The following is a 26,131-nucleotide window of genomic DNA, read 5'->3' on the forward strand; positions in this document are numbered from 1 at the left end:
TAGGAGGAAAGAACTGGACAGGAAGAAATGCTAATAGGGAACAAAAGGCCAAAGGCTGCCATTTTAAGCTGCCGTCATATTCCTCAGCTTTGTGCAGATCAAAGGGCTTTGTTTTTCTATACAAGCACTGGCTTCTTTAGACCAAGCCAATCAGGCCCATCTAGCTTTGGGCACGAGAATTAGTAAATTTTTAACTTTATTTCAAAGAAAAAAAATATGCTTATCAGCAAATATTCACTTCTTGCCTGCAGTCATTCTTCAGATTTCTCATATAGGCTGTGGCTGACTCACAAAGTTAAAGTAGATTGTTCCTCTTGGTTTTCTTGGCTGTCTCCCAGATCCTTTTCTGCCCATAACCTAGCTCTAAGTGGTATTCTGGCTGAGGTTTGTAGGAGGCAGACCTATTTGTCTCTAAAATAAATGGACAATGTGTAATTCTTTAAAGATACACATAACTTTTCTTTTAGTTGCAAGTGCCAGGGCAAAATTAGGGTGATTCTAAGCCTGTTAACAATCTTTGTTCATAATTTATGGTCGAAATGAGATTGTTAGGGTAAAATGAGTATACAAAAGGAAATACATTAGACACAAAAATGAAGCATGGAGGAATTCTTTCCCCACCTCTGTTTCCTCCCAATCCTCTCTTATCAGAGCTGATTTTATTGAGGGCACCAACTAGAACCAATATATCAAGACGTATTGAGTTGTTTAGGAAGATTACAAAATAATTCTGTCTTTACCAGTTTCTTAAAGGGAGTAAAAATAAGATTTTGATATTTAAAAGTTTGGTAGTTGTGAGCTTCATGGGATTTTTAAGAAAAAAAAATTTTCTTTTCTGTAGAATTTTGTATCTATTTCTCATCTATAAAATTTTATTACAACATTAGTTCTTAATTTCCACTATGTAGAACGAAATCAAGGACAATGATAATGTCATAGCTTCAAACATAAACACAAATTTGTACTCTATAAATTTCAATCTTTTCTCATTAAATCTTTGGCCTGGACTGCCAGAGTGAAATGTCTACTTTCAACTTTTTAAAAAACTCACTTATATTTAGGAGTCAGAAGGAAAATAACTATTGGGAATGAAAAGTTAGCTCTAGAGTGATTTTTGTGCGTGTGTAACAACACAGCTTATAGATGATTGGAATGAATAACTAGAGTAATTCTAGACTTAAAAATTTTCAGTAAAAGAATCTGCACAACCTCATCTCTATTTTTAAGTTATGACTCCCAATTATGAAGCTTTTGAGACAGGAGCATCCTGATACTCTTGTTCTAAATATCACAAAATAAAACAGTATATAACATAGGTAATAGAACATGTAACAAAACATAATTGAATATATCTGACATATACATGACTTATAATGTATGATACAATCAATATATTACTCTGATATTTATAATCATTCAAGTGTAATCATTTCTGTCTCCTCAAATAAAACTCCATGAAGGAAGGGATTTGTGTCCGCAATGTCTGAAACAAGGGTGGGCAGATTGCAGGTGCTCAGAGGATGTTTATCGAATGAATGAATGAAAGAATGAATGAATGAATAATTCATGTATGATGTTTAATTCTCTTTGAACATAAAATGAATTTCGCTAAATTGGACTCACAAGAAATTAATCAGGAGTCCAAAAACTGAATTCGTGGATTTGTTTTCTTAGGCTGAGCAGAAGTGAAGGTGTCCACAGCTCTAAATTACTGATGAAAGATAAAAGTAAATGAGTTTTGGTGAACCTTGGGATAATTGGAAAACTTTGCTTACCTGTAGTCTCAGGAGTCAAGAGACTTGCTTAGACTTCATCTTGGAACTGCTTTTTTTTTCAATACAGTAAAGAAGTTTTCTTTGGTAATACTCGTTTCGATTTTGCTAAGGGTTTAATGCCATTAAAATCAATTCTATTGAAAATTCTTAAAGGTTATGAAATCTCAATGCATTCTGAGTTGAAATTCCCATTGGGGCCACCGGCTAGTTAGTACAGTAGGTAGCCTTTGCAGGCTGTCTTCTTTCACTTAGTAATATGGTTTGTCTTTATTTTTCATTATTCTGATTGGTTCATAAAGACATTCCAAGCTGTTGCCAATCACCTAGTGGAAGTTTACTAAAGAGAAGACATTTTGTCTTGTATGAAACAAAACCAAAACTAGGACATGCCAGCAAATATTTCATCTGGAACAGGCGTAATTTTTGGTCAATTCTATTTGGTTTTCAAAATTGCTAGCAAGCTCCGAATCTTTTCTGTATACTTATTGTGCATCATTTTATCTATTACTTTGTTGCATTTCAATTGTTTATAAAAATATTTTAAATGAAATTCAAACTAGAGCATGATACACACCTTACACATGCCTCCTAAATGTCTTAAAATTGTTTTTTGTTTTTTTCTTGGTTGGATCAATTGGTAACGTAGGAATCTAATTACATGACTCAGAGTAGGGAGTAAAGTGTAGCATGTTTTCTCTATTGATTGTTTATAGCTATCAATTATTCATGTTCCTCTTCCTGTGTGCATCAAACGCTGTTGCAGCAGAAGTCTCCTCTGCTCTAGACAGTATGCAATTTTTTCCTCCCTTGAGAGAGATTACCATGTACTTTGCAGCTCATTTTGGTAGGATTATGGTATAGTGTTATCTATAGCAAGGAAGAATTTAACTCTTGTTGTGGGGATTTCATGTGATTGCCAATCAGTTGTGTTGAGATGGATAATAGTACTCTTCAGTGATTCATGTTATTTTGTAGTGACTATCACTGCCAGAACAGAAGTCTCGAGAATATTTTATGCCCTTTTACATGCCATTATAATAGTACACAAGGTTGAAATAATGCCCCAGCACAGTAGCAATTATTTATAGTATATTTTAATTAAAGACCAACGCAGGATTGGATGCTCACAGTTAAATAAAATAGAGCTCTGGATTTGACTATTTAGCTAAAAATGGGAATTAAAACCTCCCCAATTTTTCTTGGAATAAGCTAAACTTTTGTAAATATGCATGTTTTCTCATGTTAGCATGTTGTTTGAATTCACAAATATCAAAAATAGCTCAATTTTGAAATATTTTGGTGTATATGTCACATCACTAAATGTTCACTGCATACTAAAAGGATGCATACTCTTTTGGGTACTATATTTACAAAGCCATACAAAAGAGGACATATTGTCATTAACATTTACGGAGAATTTATTGTGCTCCAATATGATAGAGAGGTAGCCTGGACTCACAGATTTAGTGGCAAATTGACTGCCACACTTAGTACTGCTACCAATATAAACTCTTGATTCTGTTGTCAGACATTGTTCTAATTGCTTCATGTGGATTTTCTCATTCTATCCTTATGGCCATATTGGGAAGTGGTATTAGTATCTTTATTTTATAGATGAGAGAGCTGAGGCATGTATTTGTTAAATAATGTATTTAGGAAACTCAGAAAGTCATGGCTTAACTGGGATGCAAATGCAGTTCTGATTTTCGAACCCAAGCTTTTAGCCTTTATGTATGCTATATTATCTCTCTCTCTCTCTCACACACACACAATGAATACTGTCATTATGTGGCTAAATGTATATTTTCACTTCCTGTCTCAATTTTCTCCTTTGGCACAAACTCTGTTGTGGATTTCAATGAATTGCTTTGGAATTCTATATTCTTTATCCCCATCTTTCTCATCCTGGAAGACTTCTGATGGAGGACATTTGAAACTGTACATCTTTCAATTAAAAAAAAAGCTATCAGTACTTGCAACTTAATTATGGATGCACTGAGTTTATCTCCTTAAAGGTTATTCTTACAGAAACAGAAAATACATGCAAGCATGATTTTATTTTTTTGATGACTTTTATTTATAGATTCTATTACAGTGTGTAAGTCTCAAGTATTACTATAATATAATGGATGACAATCTCAAACTCAAATATGAGCATTCATAAATGTAGAAAATTTGTAAAGAATTCTATGTAAACAGCATTACTATATTCATGGCTATTAATTTATTTTTATGAAGCAATTATTGTTTTTTCCCAAGAATATAACATAATAAACCACAAATATTTTTAAAAATTGGTGGCCTCTATACATAGGTCCTAAACCCAGATCTATTACTTGGCTATTCTAATTTAGCTGGTTCTCCTTTCATTACTTCCATTAACATTTCTCCAAAATTGCTCTTTTGAACTGCTTTATTTACATGTGCATTTGATCGTAACTCTTTTTAATAAAGCTTTCAAAATTCTATAAAATCATGCTGAACATTTTGGGTTGAGGTTTAACAATCAGGATTTAGAAACAGCCCACAAGCCACTTATGTGTTTTGCAAACGATATAACAATCAAAGAGTTAACTGAGATTCTCTGACTTTCATTCAAATTGTATATATAGATTTGTGCTCAAATTTGTTTGCTTCCATTTTATTCTAACTTAAATTTTACAGTGTAACTGTCACCTAACATCATTAGGTGAAGTGATTTCAGTGATTATGTAATTTAAATATTGGTATGATAATGCCTTCTGGAAGGTGATATCTCATAATTGTTACAAAACAGTAACCTACATGAAAAGTCTAATTTTTCTTCAAACTTACACTGTACTAAATGAGATCTTAGTTCCAAATATTGTTTTTAATTGATAAAAAGTAAAAATTAGACATTTCTGGGAAAACATGTATGTGTACAAAACCTGACTACGTTATGTTTAAAAGAAAATTATAGTTCACCATGAAATAGGAGAAAGAGTGACTGTAAATTTTTTTGAAATGCTAAGAAGAAACTATGTTGAGGAACCAGTTGCCAGTATTTTTTATTTTACATAAAAATCAGGCAATATAAAAACATTAATAGTAAATCACGCATAAACCTGCCTACCATACATCTTTTCATAGTCTATAAATATGCAAAATGCAGTAATATTTATGTGTTTAAAATAATAAGGATACACTTAATTCAAATGTGAGATGATATTAATTTAATTTAATGTATTAAAAAATCTTATAAATGTAATATATTTTGTAGGGTTCCCTAATTAAATTGTCAAAATATATTTTCAACAGGCTTAGCTGGTATGTTATGCAATGCTCTACATAGTCTAGGAAAACACTGCATGGTATCTTTCATATTAAATAAAAAATGTGGCTCAAATAACCAAAGATGAGTGATTGAACATAGGTGTAAACAATCTTTAGCCCTATATTTATTGATAATAAACTAGACTGATATTAAAAACAAAAAAAACAATCTTTGGCCCTAGATTTAATTTTCTATAAACCTTAGGACAAATGTCTACATGTGACAATCTCCCTCATGGATGTTGTAAAACACATCACAATTAAATTTTGTTTCTATATAGGAAGTTCTGTGGAAATGTCTCTTTTTCACATCTGTTTTTTTTTAGTCTCTTCCTCTTTCTGTCTCTCATTGTCTACCCATACCTCTTCATCTCTACAGGGATGTTTAAATCTCCTTTAATTTTAACGAGCCAGAACAATAAATATGTTTGAGTACTTATTATAGAAATATATTAGGTTCTTTTTAATTTAAAAAGCAAATGAATGAAATACCTTCTATACGTTTACTTTGAAAACTCCCATAAAATCTAAATAAAACTACTTTCTCTTTACATAACTCAGTTTTTGCCTGCACATGAATAACTTGATAGGAGAAAGATCCCATATTCCTGAAATAAACTTATGAAAAAAATGCACTATAGCCATTTCCTTTCAAGCCACTATCAATAAGAATTTCTTAAAAACTAGATTTATAATCCTCAGTAGGAGAACAACAGCTAAGCAAAATGAGTATGTGCTTGGTGAATTATAAGCTCAGGGTACTTTATTGATTGATGCATAATATACCTCATAACCATAGCATTTTAAGCAGAAAGTGTCATCTGCCTCATTTTACAGATGATAGAGTCCCAAAAGGATTACTAGTATAAATTAGGAAAGTTAACTGGCAAGAAAGCAAGTTGGTAAGAATCCCAGTTGAATGCACTTTCAGTCATACCACAGACAAGTGTGAGTTGAAAGGCTGCCTTACATTATGACTTGAAAGCTTGCTGTACACATTTAAGGTTTTGTACAGGTGATGCAGTAAATACTGTGCCCATGTCATGATCTGCACAGACATGTACCATGACATTAAACAGCCACCTGTACATCAGGGAGCATTTCACTGGGGGGAAATATCAACTCTGCTTAGTGCTAAAGGATGGCTACACAATACTGCATGAGCAAGCAGAAAAATGTGACAAAAGAGCTTAAAAGTTGGGTCATTATTGGTATGATTGGCAGCGCAGTCCAGTATTAGAATGCATAAATAATAGTAAATCAAGCTTTCTTCAGTGGCTTCTTGTCTCAACTATCTTTATTTTTTTTCTTTTGAGGAATGTGATAAGTACTTAGAATAATTTTTCATGTTCTGTGGTTGCTGTATGCACAAAGAAGAATATAAAAAAGACAGACTATGAAGCACAATACTCTAAAGGTAAATCTTATCCTGGTGGTTATATGAGTCAAGAAGAACGAAAAGTATTTGTTGAAATGAATAGCCTACCTGTTTGTAATCCCATAGCATTTTACAGATACATATAAATTGGTTTTGATGCAATATAGAATACATTTAAGCACCTCAAAATCTAGAGTGACCTCTTTACATGGATAAAAGAGTCTTGCTCCCTAATAATAAGATGTTTTAATTAAACATTCACTATTAATGTCCATTCCTTCTATTAGGACATTTCAGTGCAAAGCCAAGACAAAATACTTTTGTAGATATCCAAATGATAGGGTGTGTGTGTGAGTGAGTGTGTGTGTGTGTGTGTGTGTGTGTGTGTGTGTGTTTATATTTTATCTGCAAGGGAAACATGAATATTTGCAATCCTGTGAAAAGATGACAAGGCAGATGTGAATATGTTTCTATATGGTCTTATGATTTATTAAAAGCAAATAAAATTAAATTACCTTGGCTTGCTGTAATTAGTAATCCTTATAGAGTTACTCTTATAATTCTTACAGAATCATTTACCAGTGCAAAAATAGCCATCTGCTAACACTGCCCACCTATCTTAGGGAACCAGAGCTAGTGACTGCACTGACTTTGAGAATATTTTGATAAAAAGTTTTGGCATAGACCTCCTTAAAAGAGTCTTATTAACACAAATATATCACCTTCACAGGCTGTAGACAGTGTATCAAATATGAAGCTCTATTATTTGCTTTCCTTGCCATCTTTTCCTTTGTCTTCCTTTTCTGTTTTGTCTTTTTCATATTTCTCTTTGTCTGGTTTTGTTACACTATCATATGAAGGTGGAGAATTGGTGGATGCAGTTGCATCTGTTTTTTCTGGACTTGTTTTCTCATTAACGTTGCCAAAAACCATCTCTTTTTTATTGGTCAAATCATCATCTCTGTCTCCATCTTTTATGTATATACTTGATATATTTTTGACATTTTGCCGTAAGCGGTGACGTCTGTAAGCACGCTGAATGACAGTAGCAGACACATCCTCTTGTTTTCGTTTTAGTGTAGTTGTGATGGGCTCATAGGAAACTTTAGAAGGATTTGCTGACATGAACCTGTCCTCCATCTGTGAACGAAGAGAGTCCATCTCTCCACTCTCACCCAAAACACGCTTTGTAAAGGCAAATAAAATATCGAGGCAGTGGATCCGGTCGCCATTGACCATGGGCAGATCCATGGCGATGAGCTGGACTTTGTTTGGCTTTGCTATGAGAAGAGGAGGATCCAGGGCAGCTGCAAAATCAGAGAGCTTGGAGAACTCTATAAACTGGGTGGCATCGGGATCAAACTTCTCCCAAACCTCGTAGAACATCTCAAAGTCATCCTCGCTAAGAGGTTCAGTACTTTCTTCAGTAGCAACACTGAAGTTCTCCAGGATGACGGCGATGTACATGTTCACCACAACCAGAAATGATATGATGATGTAACTGACAAAATAGAAAATCCCAACAGATGGGTTCCCACAGTCTCCTTTAACTGAGCTTCCAGGGTGTTCTATTTGAGGGTCGCAGTCAGGAGGTCCACTGTTGAGAATAGGTGCCAACAAACCATCCCAGCCAGCAGAGGTGGTAATCTGGAACAGGCAGATCATGCTGTTGCCAAAGGTTTCAAAGTTGAACATGTCATTAATTCCAGCTTCCTTTTTAACATAGGCAAAGTTGGACATTCCAAAGATGGCGTAGATGAACATGACCAGGAAGAGCAGGAGGCCGATGTTAAACAACGCAGGAAGAGACATCATCAGAGCAAAGAGCAGCGTGCGAATCCCCTTGGCCCCTTTGATCAGACGTAGGATTCGGCCAATCCTGGCCAGACGGATTACTCGGAACAAGGTAGGGGACACAAAATATTTTTCTATCAACTCAGCCAGAAACATTCCTGGTGTGGAGGGAAGGAATAAAAAGGAAATATTTAAATTTCCATGCTACAGAAAATCATGACTCTACAAATAGTTTTATCTTCCACCTTCCATCTTATGTCTTAACAATTTCAGGACTGTAATTTTATTGCAAGAGATTTCATAACAATCAAAGGATTGAGCAATTCCAAAGGAAAATGATTAGACTTACCATTGTGACATTTTACCCCCTTTACTAAGTTTGTGGACATTGTTTTTTTTTTTCCTCCACAAGAATTTTTTAATTATAAGGTTAATACCTACTCATGTAGAAAATTCAAGCAATATAGTAAAGTGCTAAAAAGGAAATATAAATCACCTGAACTATCACCAATCCTAACTATTGTTAATATTTTGTTAAGTATGACTCCAGACATTTTTCTATGCAAGCACACACACACATATGAATGCAATCATGTTATATAAGCATTTTTTGTAACCTATTTTAGTCATTTCATGTCATGAAAATATTTCCATATAAATGACAACTAAGTAATTTCTTATAGTTGTCTAACGTTCTGTCAAAATAACCACACAGTGAAGAATTTTATGTTGTTTTCCAATTTATGATCTCTACAATACCTTACTGTCTAAGATTTATAATTCTCAAAATAAATGCAATCCTAAAATAGTGGGCCAGGCATGTACAGATAATCAAAAACAAAAGGACAGAAAAACAGCTATGGTAATTAAAGGGGAGAAAGTATAAAATTATGTATTGTGATTCACAGACATGACGGGTTGGTTGAGAAACGACTGCATTTTATAGATTTGCCAAGTACGAAATCATAAGAAATGAAGATGGCATTTCTTGAGATCTTTACTTTAAATTCAGGAAGAATTTTCACAAAGAGTCACCAATATTCTGCTATTAATATTATCATTAATCAAAGGGCAGTTCTCATATGTGCTAAAACTGGAAGTGATTTCAGATTCTGCTTTGGCCTTCTTAGAGACACCTACATAGAGATGCAGTTGCTACCACTGTGAATGGTGATCTTAGAAATCAAATACTCTATCCAGGGGGTATTATGTACATCTAACAGACAGAAAACTTGTGGCTTTGAGACCTGTAGTGTGAATCCAGGAATTCTGACACAGAGGATTTTGTTTTGTAAAGTTTTATTTTTAAGGTTCCTTTATTTTCATTTTACTAACTCACTCAACAGTTAATTTATATTCAAGAATTCAGAAACTTCTCTGGGCATGTGTGGAATTTGGTTTGATTCAAAATTAAAATCTGATTAATAAATGGTCTTACCTACAATGGAGAGAATCACAACCACAAAATCAAAAATGTTCCATCCCACAGTGAAGTAGTAGTGTCTGAGGGAGATCAGTTTCAGCACACATTCTCCAGTGAAAAGGATAATAAAAACCAGATTTATCCAGTATAAGACATCAGTCATATATTGACTTTGTCCCTCTTTTTCTACCATCATAGTTCCCATGTTGAGGCAGATAAGAACCATAATGGTGATATCAAAAACTTGATTTGTTACTAGGTCAAATATACATCCTTGGAGTTTGTTCTGCAAAGAAACAAGAATAATATGGAATATAAAGTAAACTTTCCAAGTAGTGTCCACTAATCATTACATTAGTAAAAGTTTTTTTAAAAAGGTATCCGTCTTCAAAACTTGCATAAATTATCCTTGGTCATAGGTTCGTGCTTTCTATAAGAAATGTTATTAATGGGTTAAATCAAAGTCAGAGTAGATGAAACTTTTTGTTGTTGTTGACTTTCAATATATCAGACCAGTATTCAGTTAGCCTTGTATACTAACACTTGCTTTTAAGCTTATCTACCTTAGTATGTTATATTCAATCAAAAGCACATTTATTTTGATTTTCTTCAGGCCACTGTAGTAGTAAGTTGTGTAACTAACATAAAAGTAAAAGCATATACAATTATTTTTCATTTTTAGAGAAAAATAAAAAATAGGAAGGAATATTAAAAACTAAATTAGTGTTCCAAATACATACATTAAGCTTTATAAGGACTTTTGTTCAAAATATTAGCAATTGTGTTAAAAAATTATGTTCAAAATTTTGTTCACAATATTCATGTTTAAGAAATAGTTTTACATTAAAGATTCTAAAGATATATATATATATATATATATATATATATATATATATATATATACATATATATGTATATATGTATTTTTTTTTTTTTTTTACCCCTGGTCGAGGTATTGGCTTTTGTGGTTTCTTAGATCCCAGCTTTTTCATTGCATTATAATATTTCTTCTGTTCTTCTGTCATAAAGATGTCTTGACCTCCAAGGTAAAAAATAAATAAATCTAGTTAAAACCAGAATCATTTCCTAGATCTTTCCTCAGATTATTAAGACAGGTTGAAAATGTATTAGTACAGAAGTGAAACACATTTTTATTATACGCAATGTAGCTATAAATAAAACCTGTCTTAAAGGATTATCTATGTGTAGGCACATGACTCTCTATACTTAATGTAGTATGCATATATAAAATACATGTATTAAATATAATAATGATTGGCTCAATTTTCTTTTGGTGAGGTAATCTGTGTTGTGTTAAACTATGTGCTGGTATTTCATTTCATCTGCCACTTGTCTCACTAGGCATTTCATTGCTAAATAATGAATATATTAGAAAGGGTTATGAAAAACTAAAGTAGTTAATACCTTTTTTTGATGGTTTGGCTAATATTTAGGACTCTTATGAAGAGCAGGGTTCAAAAAGAGTAGCAAAAATAGTGTTAGAGTTATATTCATTTTAAAATGCCATATTCCTTAACAGAGATAAAAATACAATAAATATGTAACACACGTATGTGTGTGTATTTCAAGAAACTCTTTAGCTATCCTTTTAATTTGAAATAAAGGAATTTCAACATAAATAATTTTTTGGGTATCAACATTATGTATAACAGAGTTCAAGGCATTGAGAAAATTACTAATAGTCCAGGGTCCCAGATCTGAAGGTCTTTCTATTGAACATACAACCTTTAAAATTCAACAGTAAAAAAACAAAAACAAAAACAAACAAAAAAAACTACCATCTAAATAAAGGTTTTGATCATTTCATCACTGTAAAAGCCTAAATCTAACAAAATGGGCCTAAAAGCTTTGCTTGTTCTTTTAGGATCTGCTTATTTCTTAAAATCATCTGTAATTTTTACAGATTCATGCATGTTCTATACTGATCTATAATATCAACTTTTTAGTTATGGCATAAATCAGAATAATCCATGCCATTAGAAATTTATTTGGGGGAATTTATAGTTCTGAAATCTTACTTAAATCGTAGGGTCCTAGAGTTAAAGACAATCTAGTTATGGTTTTCCTTTAGTTTGCCTGGATTAGGTAATATTCAGCTTCCTGTTATAAACTGCATTAAAAAAAAAAAGTATCAAGTACCTAATAATAACCAGAATCCCCTTTCTGTCTTAGAGTGTTTTAATTCACCTTTCCTCTAGTTGATACGCAGTCGTTATGAAATTTTGGTATTCATCTGATCTACTGATACTGTGTTTCCCTGAAAATAAGACCTAGTCGGACCATCAGCTTTCATGCATCTTTTGGAGCAAAAATTAATATAAGACCTGGTCTTATTTTAATATCATATAAGAACGGGTCTTATATAATACAATAGGGTCTTATATAATACAGTATAAGACCGGTCTTATATTAATTTTTGCACCAAAAGACGCATTAGAGCTGATGGTCCAGCTAGGTCTTATTTTCAGGGAAACACGGTAGTTGGCAAGAAAGAGAGCCTTTGTTCCAATGTCAAGAGAAGCCCAGATCCTGTAGTTCGCACTGATGAGGGCTGACCATTACAGCATGTCAAGAACTTACCTAAGAAGCTATGAAAACACTGGGGAGAGAACTCTGAATTAGAGATAAAAATCAAAGGAGCAGATTTTGTTTTCCCTTGATGATATCCTGGTTGCCAACATAAAGAAGGGGGAGATGAAACTAAGAGGAGATTAAAAGGCTCTAATAGTTGAAACAGAAATCTCAGAGAAGTGCCTCACTTGCAACATTGACCAAATCTTCATTTCCATTATATGTGTCATTCCTTCTGCTATAATATAAACTCCTTGAGCTCAGGGACCTGATTTTATGTTGTTCTCCCTGACATGCCAGCCCAATCCATACCACACCGAACAATGGCACAGAACAGAATGAAAGAACTACTTATGAAATGTGTTTTGAATAAATAATCAGTGCATTACTATTTCTTAATTATTCAATCCTCTATAGGGAACATTGAAAAAAAAACCTAAACAGTTGCCATATTGTTTAAAAACAGCTATGAATTAGGAGATTACTTTCTGGGTAGAGATAAATGAGATTAAACATATCTGTAACTGTACACTGGCCAATTGAAAAATAAATGAAATTCTAATGAAAATAATTATTCATTGATATCAAATTAAATTTCACATTAAAATTTCGTGAAAATAACTTCCTATTTTTCAGTGCAATAAAAGAAACTTAAAATACTTATCTTTTTTTTCTGTTGGTTGAAATTATCTATGATGACACCAATGAACAAGTTCAAAGTGAAGAATGACCCAAAAATGATAAAGATGACAAAATAAATGTACATGTAGAGGCTGTGTTCATATATGGGTTGTTCATTTACCTATAAAATTAATGTAAGTTAGCACTTTGTCGACAATAACATTCCTCATTTTCTTTTTCACATGGGTTTTCAAGGTAATCCAAACAGTGCTATTTTAGATGAACTTGGCTTTTCAGAATCCATATATTGTTATGGATCCATATAATCACTGTTAAACTTTTTTTAACATTAAATAAATATTTCTTAAATGTTTACTGTGTACATGAATATAATCTCCAAATGACTAAAAAGGGCTTAACCATATATCGTACTTGTTCTCAGATTGGTAAGGCAATTTAGTAATAGATGATGTTAAAGTATGTTTTCTATTTCCAGAAAATAATTGTAAAAGAGATAATACCATAATTATATAAATTTTGCAGACTTGTTTTCATTTGATTACAGGAATGTCTTCACTGGATTTAACTTTCTTAGTGTGGATCTTATTTCACATAAACACTTCCATCGCTCTTTAAAATATAAAAATTTAAAAAACTATGACTAAAACATGGTATTTCATATTTATTTTGATAAACTTGTACTTACTGAGAATTTATTAGTGTGCTAAGTGCTCTACTTGTGTTTTGTTGGTGGAGCCTCAGAATAACCCCATGATGTAGGCATTGAATTAGTTTCTTTATACAGTCAGTAAACAGGCTCAGAGAGGTAAAGTAATTTGTTCAAAGTCAGTCGCACAGCTTATACGAGTACGATACTGTAGAACCAGAATTTGAGTCAAGGTCCGTCTCTAATGCTGTACATGTAATCAGTGGGCTACCCCTGGGTGGAAGTTCTTAATTTTGAGTGTACATACCAAGGGCTCCTTGGAGCTACTATTTGAAAATGGCCAAACTCAACTAAGGAGCTTTTAAAAATCGTAGAACTTAGTTATATGTTGACCAGTACTTACATCAACAGAATCAACAGCTGCATACATAATATCCATCCATCCCTTAAATGTTGCCTGTAAATATAACATTTATAGAATCTGAATGTGAAGCTCATACTCTAAAGCAGCCATATATGAGTTTAGTTCATTGAATGTTACAACATTTATTAATATCAATCACTAAGTTTTACTGCATTTCAAAATATCAATTTAATATAAAGTTGCTATGCCAAAAACAAAAAGGACACATTCTCAAATCACATTCTAAATCTTATTCCTAGTTAGTTATTTCCAGGTTGTTAACAATTCCTGAGAATTTTTGTACATGAACTTTTATTTTTTTCAGAGGTCGAGGAAAGTTTTATGAAAAAGGCAGGAGACGATTTTCTCCATTTCTAAAGAAAGGATTCTCTGTGCTAGTGGGAGTCCTTGCATTCCCATATAGTGTAAAATTGGCAGTCCAAAATACAACTATTCCGTTTTGGAGCAATGTGTAGGTGGTGCAATGGTGAAGGGCCAAATGACACCCAAAAGTCAATTATAGATTAATAACTCTCAAATGCAGTAGAACTTATACCTTATTTTTACTCATTTTTATACGCATATGTTCTAAGAAACACCAAGTCTCTTTTTAAAGACAAAGAGTATTCGATCTTTAATTGCTGGTTAATAGATTATTTAAAATAATGACATATCCTTCATCCAGTGTCCACTAAAATATAAAGAAACAATACATGAAAGGGGTTACTTACAACTTGAAGCAAAGACAGGTAACCAAGTCCAACATTATCAAAGTTCACCTTCAGGTTTTTCCATCGTACATTTTGACTAACATTCATCAGTGCAAAACAATCGGAACGATTGTTAACTTGACTTACAGGAAACCGTGACCCATTTGTGGTGTTAACACACTCATAGAACTTGCCAGCAAATAAATTTACTCCCATGATGCTAAATATTAACCAGAATATCAGACACACAAGTAGCACATTCATGATGGAAGGAATTGCACCTATGAGTGCATTCACGACCACCTAGTATTCAAAGAAAGAAAGGAATAATTAGGATTCATACAAATTTTAAATGGGCAACAGTAATGAAACACAGTACAGAATTAAAGAAATAGAAAAGCCACCCTTAAATGTTTAAGACATTAAATTAACCAGCCAACATGTATTAATTGAATGGCTACTATGTGCTTGGCAATATGCCAAGCAAGACAAAATGAGATAGAAGCCCTGTGATCAAGTTGTTTACAAAAATACATGGTGAACATAGAGTGAAACTATTAGCAACAACACAAAACCAAATAACAAAGATGCTATGACAGCTTAAATGAAAAAAAAAAAAAAGATAATAAACCAAAACCTGATATATGTAAGGTGAAGTCGTAAAATCTGCATACTCTAGAAAAGAAAGAAATTTACAAATATAAATGATAAAAAATAAAATATACATTTAAAGCTTTATAGTCCTAGAATTACCACTCTAAAACTCTCCCTTACAGAGAAACTACTAGTGTGTAGATAAACTGGAATTAAGACTGAGAATCTTTCAGCGGTGTGAATCCCTTAGGTCTAACTATTTCTCTAGTTGTGCGATATGTGAATTCAGTTAAGATCTTGGGACGCTTGTTTCCTCATCTGCAAAATGAGAGCAATCTTTTCAAATTTATTATTCTAACTCTAAAAATACTTTATGTATGTCTTTGGCTAAATATAGATTATGTTGGCCTCAGTTAAAACAAAAATGAGGTATAGTTTGTCTTCAATACTTCCTTTTTTTTTTGCTTTTCAGCATTTCTATTGCTATTGATCACCAATGCCTCTGGCCACGCCAATTTTCCTGCATGACGACTTTGTAGCATTTATCACTCCAGCTTTTCCTAATTACCCCACCCTTCAAAATCTACCTGTCTTCTGACACTTCAGCTCTAGTCCAAATTTGAGTGCAAATATGTTAGACTAATTTGTTACATAAGAATGCTGTGCTCCGACTTGTTTGTAATAAATGATGCACTCTTCAGACATTTCCAAATGGTGAAACTTTAAGGCTGACTACCTTTGAGACTGTCTAGAGCAGGGGTTGGCAAACAGTTTCTTAAATATTTTTAGGCTTTGAGGGTTCTATGATCTCTGTTGCAACTATTCAATTCTGCCACTGTAGCCACAGAGTATACAGAAAGGGGTGTGGCTGAAATCCAATAAAACTTCCTTTACAAAACAGGCAACCAGCCTGTGGGCTTTGGCTGGTCCAGAATAATAGTTATTACCCTATGGTCGATGGACCTGTGCAGGTTCCATGAGGGCATGCAATTACATAGGAAACATTAGGGGTATGCTTTCTTTATGGAATGATGATTCATACTTTCATGCGATTCTTACAGTGTATACGACACTAAAAGGGTGAGGGAGAACAGGATTAGAGAATAAAGTTTGAAGTGGCCAACCCTTATTCATGCCTACTTTTCCATGCTCATTTCCTGCTAACCTGCCCACTGTGGCTGTTACCGAGAAACACTGATCCTTCTCGTCACTGCTCAAACATGCCTTATACACTCAACTCTGAGCTTCTCTACGATGTGGCAGAGATGCCTGGAATGCCTACCTGCCTGAGATTTGGGGCCCGCTCTTTCAGCCCTCCAGCCTTCATGTAAAGCCTTCCCAGACTTCCCCAAGTAGCAGTTCCCACCTCTACGTTCCTTAGTGCTGTGTGCTTACCATTCTCTAGCAGATGTCATAGACTACCTACTGTTCCCTTGTCTGTCTCTCCATGACCATTGTTCCTACTCAGTCTTGGATGGGTAGGGTTTATTCACCATTGTACTGTTTTTGTAGAACAACATCTAACACATAGTTGGTGTTTAAAATGTTTGCTAAAAGAATGTGAGCAATGATGGGTCTCTGAGGGAGAGAGGTACATATTGCTCTGATGAAAAGCCTCTAACTTGGGAAAGCAACAAGCTCAAGAGCCTCAAGACTCAAAGGAAGCTCACTACAAAATACCTCAAATCATTATTTTAGTTATTTTTCAAAATGACATGCAGTGTGAAGGAAAAAACTCCTTTTTGCCTGGTTAATAAATGTAACTAAATAGACATGTTTACCCCTCAAATATAGTAAAACATTCTTTTGCATCCAACTCACCTGTATTATAGATAAAGAACAAAGAGCAAACAGGGTAAAATAATGGGCTGGCTGAATCCCTGAGGGAAGTCGTTTTGTCGGGGAAAGTATATTATTTATTCATGAAAATGGAGTATAATGTCTGCTTGAGTCCAGGGATCAGTCGTAAGTTCCGGATAGATTGTAACATTCTACTAATGCCAACAAATGAAGATGATGTCAATGAATTCCAGAATCATCTTTCCGTATAACACGTTAACTTGCAATTTTTCAATTCTTATATGATAAAAAATACTTGAATTTGATGGATTTTTTTGTATAATCATGATCATATACACGGAGCCATCACACACTGAATGCATTAAGCAGTAGAGGTGAGTCATAATTAGGATAGCAGTGATAATAATGAAGATATGCTAAACGAAAAGGTCTCTACTGTTCACCTGAGGCTTCAGATTTCTGAGCTCCATCTCAGAGTTTATAATTCACCATGTCTAGGGTGGGGCCTGGGAATTTGCATTTCTAGTAAGTTCTCAAATGATGCCGATAGATAGCTGGTCAGTAGACCACACTTAGAGAAGCAGTGAGATAGATTAACTCTGCATGTTAAATTGTTCAGAGACTACAGGTGGAGAGGAAGTCAGATAAACAAATAAACAAAACACAATATAATGAGGGTTTTATGTGTCTGAACATAGAGAAAAGATGCCCAATTATGTCTCATGGTGGACAGACAAGGAAATTTTAAATTGAGGCTTCAAGGATGGGTTGATGTTTATCTGCTATATTGGTGAGTGAGGGTTGAGAAAGGCAGGGAGAAGCATTCCTGGCCAAGCGAACACCAGAGGCATGAAAAAGCAGGTACAAATTTGGAAAAGAAGAAATCTGAGGAGAGCAGCAGTGGATGAGGATATGGACTAACTAGAGAAAATAAGGTTATTGTCCTCCACGTATTTTATGAAGAAGTTGCTGGTTTAATATAGCTCTTAAAGCCAGATTGCTGGTAGTCATTTATCTTGCACCTTGTTTGTCTTTGCAAAATGAACCTCCTTTCAGGCACTATATAGTCGAATGCAGATTAGGTAAACTCTCAGAGCTTTAGTTTTCTTGGATATAATTTGGAGATAATCCTACTTTCATTGCAACATTTATTTTAAGGACGAAATTAAAAGTGATGGCTGTTTCTTCACTTCCCTTTACTTTCTAATTCCCTTTATCCACGATAGTTCCTTAACAAATATTATTGATCACCTAATACAGGCAAGTCCTTGATGACTTGTATATGAGAAATGTTTTCAGGACATTTTCAGAACACATAATAGTGTCCCCTTCATTTGAATTTCCTAGCATGGGCATTTTCATTTAAGAAAGGAAAAGCTACTTATTTAGATCATTGTCTAACAATATTATACAAAGGAGGCATTACTGTATTTGATTTACTCTTTGTTAAATAGTATGTACTGAAATACTGTGTATATACACATGTATATACATTCATATACATACACAGTTCACATATATGTATAGATGTATTTATATATATCTATGTATAGAGTCCATAATTTATACATACTCATTTTTTCATATTTTATACTCAATTTAAAAATATTATATTAGGAAGTTTAGTATTTTCTTACCCTCATTCCTTCAAATCTAGATAAAGCTCTTAGAGGTCTTAAAGCTCTAAGTGTCCGAAGGGATTTAATGGGGCCAAGGTCTGAGAAGCCGAGAGTGTTGGCAATTAAAGTAACCAAAGAAACCTACAAAAAAAATAATTTTTCATTAATCATTTCAATGAAATAATAAAGCAAAAAGAGGAAAAATCAATTTCAAAGATCACTAAGAGAAGCTTAACAAGAACAATATGATTTTATATATCACGTTATCTAGTCATTGCCTAAAAAAAGGGTAACATGATAGTTTTATAAGGAAAATAGTTTTAAAGGAAGGTTAACAAAAAAAAAAATAAATAATAGAAAGAAAGTGGGTTATTTCTTATATCTGAATAAAAATGACATGTGCTTTGCACACCTTGGTAGTCAATGGTTATGTGCTTGCTTATTAATTCTGAACATTTAATTAGAACAATTATCAAAATTTCAACTGAAGTAAAATCCAGGGCCTAACAAAATGTGTGATTCTGAAGCTAAGTCATAACAGAGTGGCATTAACTCAACCAAGTCCAAGTCCTAGTATAAACCTTACTCAAAATCAATTTGAAGACTCGTGATTCTGAAGTGGAGCTAATTCCTAACCAAATTATTCTGCTTTACCATTTCTCAGAATTGGTAACAAACATCTACTAGTAATAATTCCCTGGGAGAAAATCTTACTTGTATTAATGAGTGCATGAGAGTAGGTGATGTTACTGGCTTCACAATCAACACACACACAACTTCATCATGTCAGATAGATCTGCCCCAATCACCATAACAAGTATCCAACAGAATTGTGTGTTTTTATCGAAAATTATCTCAGAAGAAATAACATGGACAGAAAGAAAATCAACAAACTTTCTGTTAATAAAGCAACGAGTTTCTTAATGACCTTAGATCTGGATCTGTAAATGCATTTAGTCTCTGATTAAGTTCCATTAAATATATTCATTTGTTTTACACTGGGTAGCAGGAGCAATGTCTAAGAATAGTGTCTGGAATGCAACTCTTCATTACAAATTAAGTAAAGACTAAAAGATTTAAGTTTTCCAGGGAAGAACAAGAATATCTGAGAGGCAATTTTTATTTAACAAGTATTGACGGAGTAGATAAATTCATTGCTCACAAGTTCACTGCGGCTACTATCAGAGAGAAGTAAACTGATTTATGGATCAGGATGTGCTGAAGTGTTTTGTTCTCATGAATGTCTCACCAAATGTAACGTTGCTTCTTTTTAAGTCCTAATGTTATATATTCAACATAACTAATAGTCCCTCATATCATTCCTAAACTCACCCAGTCTTTCAGGTGCATTATTTTCCACTTAAGTACACTAAAAAATATAAGTATACTTTTTAATCAGAATAAAAAGTGGTCCTTTTTAATCAGAAAAAATAAAGTTTTAAAATGTTTATTATCATTTAAATATCCCTTAAGGAAATGGTAGATCCAATCTACAAACCATTGTTAGAGGATATGACACTGAATATAATAGATGCATATTATTGAGAAAATTATAGTATAGTACATAACTGACAATATATGAATATGCATATATACGTGTGTATAAAAATAACCAAAAAACATGAAATCAATATAAGGTATCAGAAATTAGATTTCTCATATAAGAAGCCCCAGAGAACATATGAGGTGCAATGTATAGCTATACCTCGGGGAAAAAAATGTGCATCACCTATATAGAAAACAAAAATGTTAAGGTTTAATGTTTCATATATTGAGCTATTCAAAACCAAAGAGTTTACTGAGCTTTAGATAACAGTTGAGAAATTGAATTTTGACAAGACATGATTAGTTTTGGCTTAATTTTGCAGTCAGATTTTGCTATATATAGTCATGCTTACTACTAACTTTGATATCTATGAATGATGCTGTATTAATTTACCTTTTCTGAAAAGTTTGATAATGCAAATTCTTAGTTAAATGTTACAGCACTTGTTGGTACTATAAAAATTTGCATGTTGCCCTCTAATCTCAGACATCGGATGGAAAACAAATCTCTAAAAACTATGACTGATTGTATGTTTCTTCCCTAAACACAAAGACTACATTTTGGAAAATCTAGGAGAATTAGTAAAAGATTGAAGAACATAATTCATTCTGAGAAAAATAAGATTGAGAGATTGTGGTCATGAATTAAGAAAGTCTTTTAAAAAATGTAAAATATATGATATCACATTATTATATAATGTATTATTACATTATATCATTAAAATCTAAAACAAAATAATTAGAGTATACTGCATAAAAATGAATTGATAATAATGGATATTATACCATTAATTTCTATTTGAGATGTCTTGATCTCACAAGCTGTTTTAGGATCTGTTTCCTGACTATTTCAATAACATGTCTAAAACTATTTTTTCTTTGTTAAAAATAATACATAAACTGAAGTATTCTTATGGATTTTCCATCATCCAAGTATTCAACAGTTATCTGAATTTATTATTTGAAATTATTAATGCTGATTTTTCTGTCCTACTCCACTGTAGAGATGAAGGGTAGGTTAGATATTTGACATGGGGCCAACAGCTGTGACTCATTTTGGTTTTCCCTATCATTGTGACTGAGATAAATATTTTGAAATTCCATGTCTTCCCTTCTTCCTAATGTAGAGTCATTTAGCTTTAACACTACCATTTTTATGTAACTTTCAAATAACATATCAGACAACCTGATACATCCCTCATCCTCTTTTATTTTCTAGTTTTACATTCTATTAAAAAAAAAAATCTGTATTTTATCTTTTTATTTGTGCCTCTGCCCTTTTCCATTCCCCCTTCCCATGTTTTAGTTTTTCATTTTGTTCATATTCCCAACAGGGATGATATTCAAATCATGTATATATATTCAAAAATCACATCTATGATTGCAGAAAACACATGAAGAGTAAATTATATATGTTACAATAGTGCAGAAAAGAATTTACATTTATTGAAAGGTTTCTCTTTCTGATATGTTTCTGATAGATTTCTACTGGCTGTATTAATATTTTTAAAAGCATAAACCTATAGCCTGAAAATATAAAAAGCTAACCAAAATGAAAATATGATAATATACAACACTAATGAACGTTTTTCAGAACACTTATTTGTAAGAATAAATCCTCCTTTAAAATTTACTCAAAGTACCTACATCGACAATTAAGAAATCTAGCCAACACCAGGCATTGGTGAAATACGTTTTATAACCATATGCGATCCATTTTAGAAGCATTTCCAAGATGAAGATGTAAGTGAATATCTTGTCAGCATACTCCAGGATAACCTTAATGGTCTTTTTCTTTTCAATATATATATCTTCAAATGCCTGTGGAAATAATATTCAAATTTTAATTGACGTACAACTTAAAGGTTATGTTTCATAACAAAAACAGGAAATGAAATTCTGATGGATAAACCACTGAAATATACTACAACTAGGAGTCAGCTGACTTTCGTCTGGTTTATAGCTACTGTGTAACACTTAGTTCTAGAATTCCCACTAGTCCATGCCATTGGGTCACCAGAGGTCAAGAGAACATGGGTGCAAAACAATGCAATTGACCAGATCTCTGAAACTTACAGAGATTTTTACTTCATTTGACTCCCCGTTCATCCCTTTTCAAATGGGTAAGACATCATTTAAGACACGATTCCAGGATCAACCCCTTATATATCTTTCTCGCCCTGCACTCTCCTTCGTAGCTACCAGCGGGATTTGGATCCTTCCTTCAGCTCTTACATGCTGTGCATTGTGCATCCCCATGCCTACCACTGAGTCAGGAACACAGCAGAAGGCAAGGAAAGGTTTGCTAAATGAACAAGTGCAGTAGCTTAGTAGGGCTACAGAACATAGAAGATGATTTCTTTCCTTGAATTTTGTACAATATTTTATCATTAAAAGCTTCAGCTCTACAAATCAGTCTTATATTCATTCCATGAATGTGAGACCTTTTAATGTTTTTCAAGAACTTTTTGAAGTGACAGATGGTGATACTGTGGTATGAGCCACAAGCTCCTCGGGAAATAATTTGAATGGACTTAGAGAACTGAGCTCACTGAAGACATCTAAAATGATTGCTGACCTAAACAGATCTAAAGTATTAGAATTTTCCCTTTCAAGTTTAAACAATATTCACCATGTTGGAGAAGATGAAAGCAAAAGGGACTGTATCCTTAGTGGTTAACAGTATACTTCTGTCCAGAGTCATGGGCACGTTCCATTCTTATTCTTCCTATTCTAAGTTCTTCTATCAATACTTTAAAAATTATCCTTAGCACTTTTTGAATATTGAAGAAAACAGAGAAGTTGGGACAGAATGAGCAGATTTACTAAGATGCTAAAAGAAGGTTCCAGCAGCTGGCAGAAGTTCTGAACATCAATGGAACTGAAGTGCAAGGGGAGACTTCCACTCCTCTGTCTTTTCTTGCCTCCCTTTTCCAGGTTGTAGAGGAATCAGGAAAGCTACTCAAACAGAAACTATGGCAGTGCCTCAGTCCTTGAAATGCAAAGCTGAAAAAATCCTTGATCACAAAGAAGAAGACTGCTGTTCCTGGACCTAGGGCACAGAGCAGGACCAGTAGAAAGTCTTGGTGCTCAGAGCCAAATACCCCACCAAGTGCACCTTGCTCTGACTAGTCCCAGAGCCTGAAATTGGATTCAGCCTGCAGGGCTCCTAGCTTCTAGGACTAAGTTTGTGGATGTGGGAGCAGGGAGGCAAGGAGGTCATTATATGAGCTCCATCTGATTTGGGGTGTAGGCTTTACTGTTCCTCATTGCAGTGACCACTCATTTATTTCCGCCTGGAATGTACTCCGTTTTCTGAGGAGCCCCAACAGTGAAAAGATACAGCGGCTTTGATTTAGACCTCAGTTAACATATGGCCCTGTCATTTACTAGCTTTGGGACATTAAGCAACTTTTAAAACTCTGTGCCTAGCTCCGTCATTGGTAAAATAAGCAAAATACCAAAATCTCACAGGATTGTTTGAAAATTAAAGGAGAAAACCTGTATAAAGATCTTGAAATAGAATGACTATGTACTAAATTAGAGCTATTACTTTTTATTTATTTTATAGACAGGTATTTTAAAATCTTGAATTGGCAAACTCCCTAAGTAAAAACACCAGATTCTTGAAATGCTTCTCCCTTTTCTTCCTCACGAATCTTATGAATTTCAGTTTTGAGAGTGCCCCTCTGCAAAAATGTCCTCTTTGTTTTCAGACATTTTAAACAAGGGCTTACTCTAAACTTTTCTTTAATTTTTTATATATTCTATTTTTTTAAAATCTCAGCCACATGTGACTCAGCATGGGATTAACTTCTTTAATTATTAGAAATACAAGCTAATGTAGACATTGTCACGATTTCTACTTGTATTCCACAAGATTAGATGAGTGACACTTTGCTCACTCATCTTGTGTTTTTGAGAGAGGAGACTTTTAGGAAAGGCGATCTCCTGTCGGCCCTGAGTGTCCCTGAGTGTTTTGGTGGGTATGCCAAGAATGCAAGGCCCTGACTGCTCTTTATCCAGGCCATTTCTCAGGGTTGTTTTTGCAACAAGCAACCATGAGAGATAAGACAGTGTCTCCCTGTGGAACAAAGAACAAGGCTGCTTACTTCTTACTTAAGAGGATGGGTTCCGTAAGCTCAGTGCTGCTCAACTCTGATGCTAACACACTGTGAGCACAATGTTCATTTAACTCCATGCTATGACCCCATGTGACTTGGGGACAAAGGCGATCAACACAAACATGTTGAAGATCATGCTGCTCTTGGAGCCATGAATAATAAAGTCCTGTGTCTCTGACTCGAACGTCTCATATCTTCCACCAGGATCCATGAAACAGTAACAGGTTAATTTCTTATAAGTAGGGTAAAATGAAATCCCAGATTTACGAGAACTGTCTATGAGGCAATTTATAAAGTTGTTGAGTATTCTGTTTTTAGTATAATGGAATTTCCAGTGGTATCTCTAGGTGGAACTGGGTTTCCAATGGCTCATCTCTGTTTAGTGTCAGCAGGAAAGAAAAGCACATCAGAAAAGGCTCAGGGAGCTTGTAACTTGCCCAGATCCCTTTCAACTCTCACATAAGGTGGCTGATATACGTACAAGAGTGAGAAACTTGTCCCATTCTCACCCTAAAACTACAGCCTATTTTTCCTTATAAGATGTAAGATGTTTATAAACTGACACTGCAAAATTTTGTCCCAGTATCTCTGGCTACCACTTTCCTCCCTGTATTTGCTCTTCCTCCCTTGACACTTCCTTCAGTTTGGCAACTTTTAAGTTCCTGTATATGTGATGCTGTTTCATGCTTCCTTACCATTGTACACTTGTTCCCGTCAGCCCACTTTGCATGGCTGGAAAATGACTATTAATCTTTCTGGATCTTGCAGAATATCATCTACCTTTCTGAAATCCCAAGCAGACAACTGTTCTTGCTACAGAGCTTTATCAAGTATATTCTTCACTTACCAACACATCCCAGTTCTGGAATCACTTGTGCCTCTCTCTTCCTCAATGCTCTCTGAGCTCCTTGAGAAAAGTACCTGGGTCTTACCCATCTTTGCATTCAAGAATGCATTCAAGGGCAGCAAGAATAATGCCTGGATGCAACAGTGCTCAGTTAATATTTACTGAGCTAAACTAAAAATTTATCCTTGGTACTAATCACAGGGAATAACTATTAGATAAAACAACTTGTCAAGATACTTTTATCTTCCAACTCATTTATTAAAGGTACTGACAATTTATTTCATTAGGTGTCAGATCACTTACCAGAGCACCACTGCTGAGCAGGATCATGAGAACAATAAAACTTTCAAACCAATTGTGCTCAACTATCCTGTAGCAGGTTTTCCTGATGTTCCACCAGATTCTTCCCTTCCCTGATTCTATGTTAACTTGGCAACATGGGAACCTCCGTACACAACCTGGCAAGAAAGATATGTATGTAAAATCTTGATAGTCAGAATTTTAAAAATGTTTAAAATGCACTATTGAATACAAAACTTTTCCCATAATAGTCCCTCAACCATATAATTTCTAACACTTACAACTTCTAACACTGCAGCTTCAAATAGATTCAACTTGGGTGCCACCTTCTCTTATCTCCTCACTCTCCATGGTGTTTCCTTAATACTTGTCAGTTATTTCTAACTTAGAATATATTCTTGTTTTCTATACTTCCCAGATTTCTCAGCAATCTCTCTACAGTGTTTAAACCACTTATCTTTTTTTTATTACTGCGATCCTAACCCGATACACAATGAGCACTAGATAATTACGTAATGAATAACTGAATGAACTAAAATCTGAGGATAAAAATGCATTCCACGGTCCTCTTTGCTTAAAGTAAAGTTTCCTTGATGTGGATCTAGTCTGCAATCTGGTCCTGCTTCAACTCCTGTATAAAAAACC

General features: G+C 34.0%; 1 protein-coding gene and 1 long non-coding RNA gene across 2 annotated transcripts in view; one reads left to right on the forward strand and one right to left on the reverse strand.

Annotated features, from left to right (window-relative positions):
• The window catches only part of LOC109445186 (uncharacterized), a 73,163-nt gene that overhangs the window by 35,491 nt on the left and 11,541 nt on the right, over window positions 1-26,131 (forward strand). The window contains exon 2 of the long non-coding RNA XR_012497967.1: window positions 8,174-8,353. This is a non-coding gene — a long non-coding RNA (uncharacterized LOC109445186). The remainder of the gene's footprint in view (window positions 1-8,173; window positions 8,354-26,131) is intronic.
• SCN9A (sodium voltage-gated channel alpha subunit 9) overlaps window positions 3,839-26,131 on the reverse strand; it is a 128,087-nt gene continuing 105,794 nt past the window's right edge. Inside the window, exons 19-27 of the mRNA XM_019727348.2 lie at window positions 25,490-25,644; window positions 21,863-22,036; window positions 18,689-18,811; window positions 14,679-14,960; window positions 13,948-14,001; window positions 12,921-13,058; window positions 10,606-10,710; window positions 9,680-9,950; window positions 3,839-8,399 (exon numbers count right to left, since the gene is read on the reverse strand). Coding sequence (XP_019582907.2) covers window positions 7,210-8,399; window positions 9,680-9,950; window positions 10,606-10,710; window positions 12,921-13,058; window positions 13,948-14,001; window positions 14,679-14,960; window positions 18,689-18,811; window positions 21,863-22,036; window positions 25,490-25,644 — 2,492 coding nt within the window. The 3' untranslated portion in view covers window positions 3,839-7,209. The remainder of the gene's footprint in view (window positions 8,400-9,679; window positions 9,951-10,605; window positions 10,711-12,920; window positions 13,059-13,947; window positions 14,002-14,678; window positions 14,961-18,688; window positions 18,812-21,862; window positions 22,037-25,489; window positions 25,645-26,131) is intronic.

The sequence above is a fragment of the Rhinolophus sinicus genome, linkage group LG01 (genome assembly GCF_036562045.2).
Source record: "Rhinolophus sinicus isolate RSC01 linkage group LG01, ASM3656204v1, whole genome shotgun sequence".
Classification (NCBI taxonomy): domain Eukaryota; kingdom Metazoa; phylum Chordata; class Mammalia; order Chiroptera; family Rhinolophidae; genus Rhinolophus; species Rhinolophus sinicus.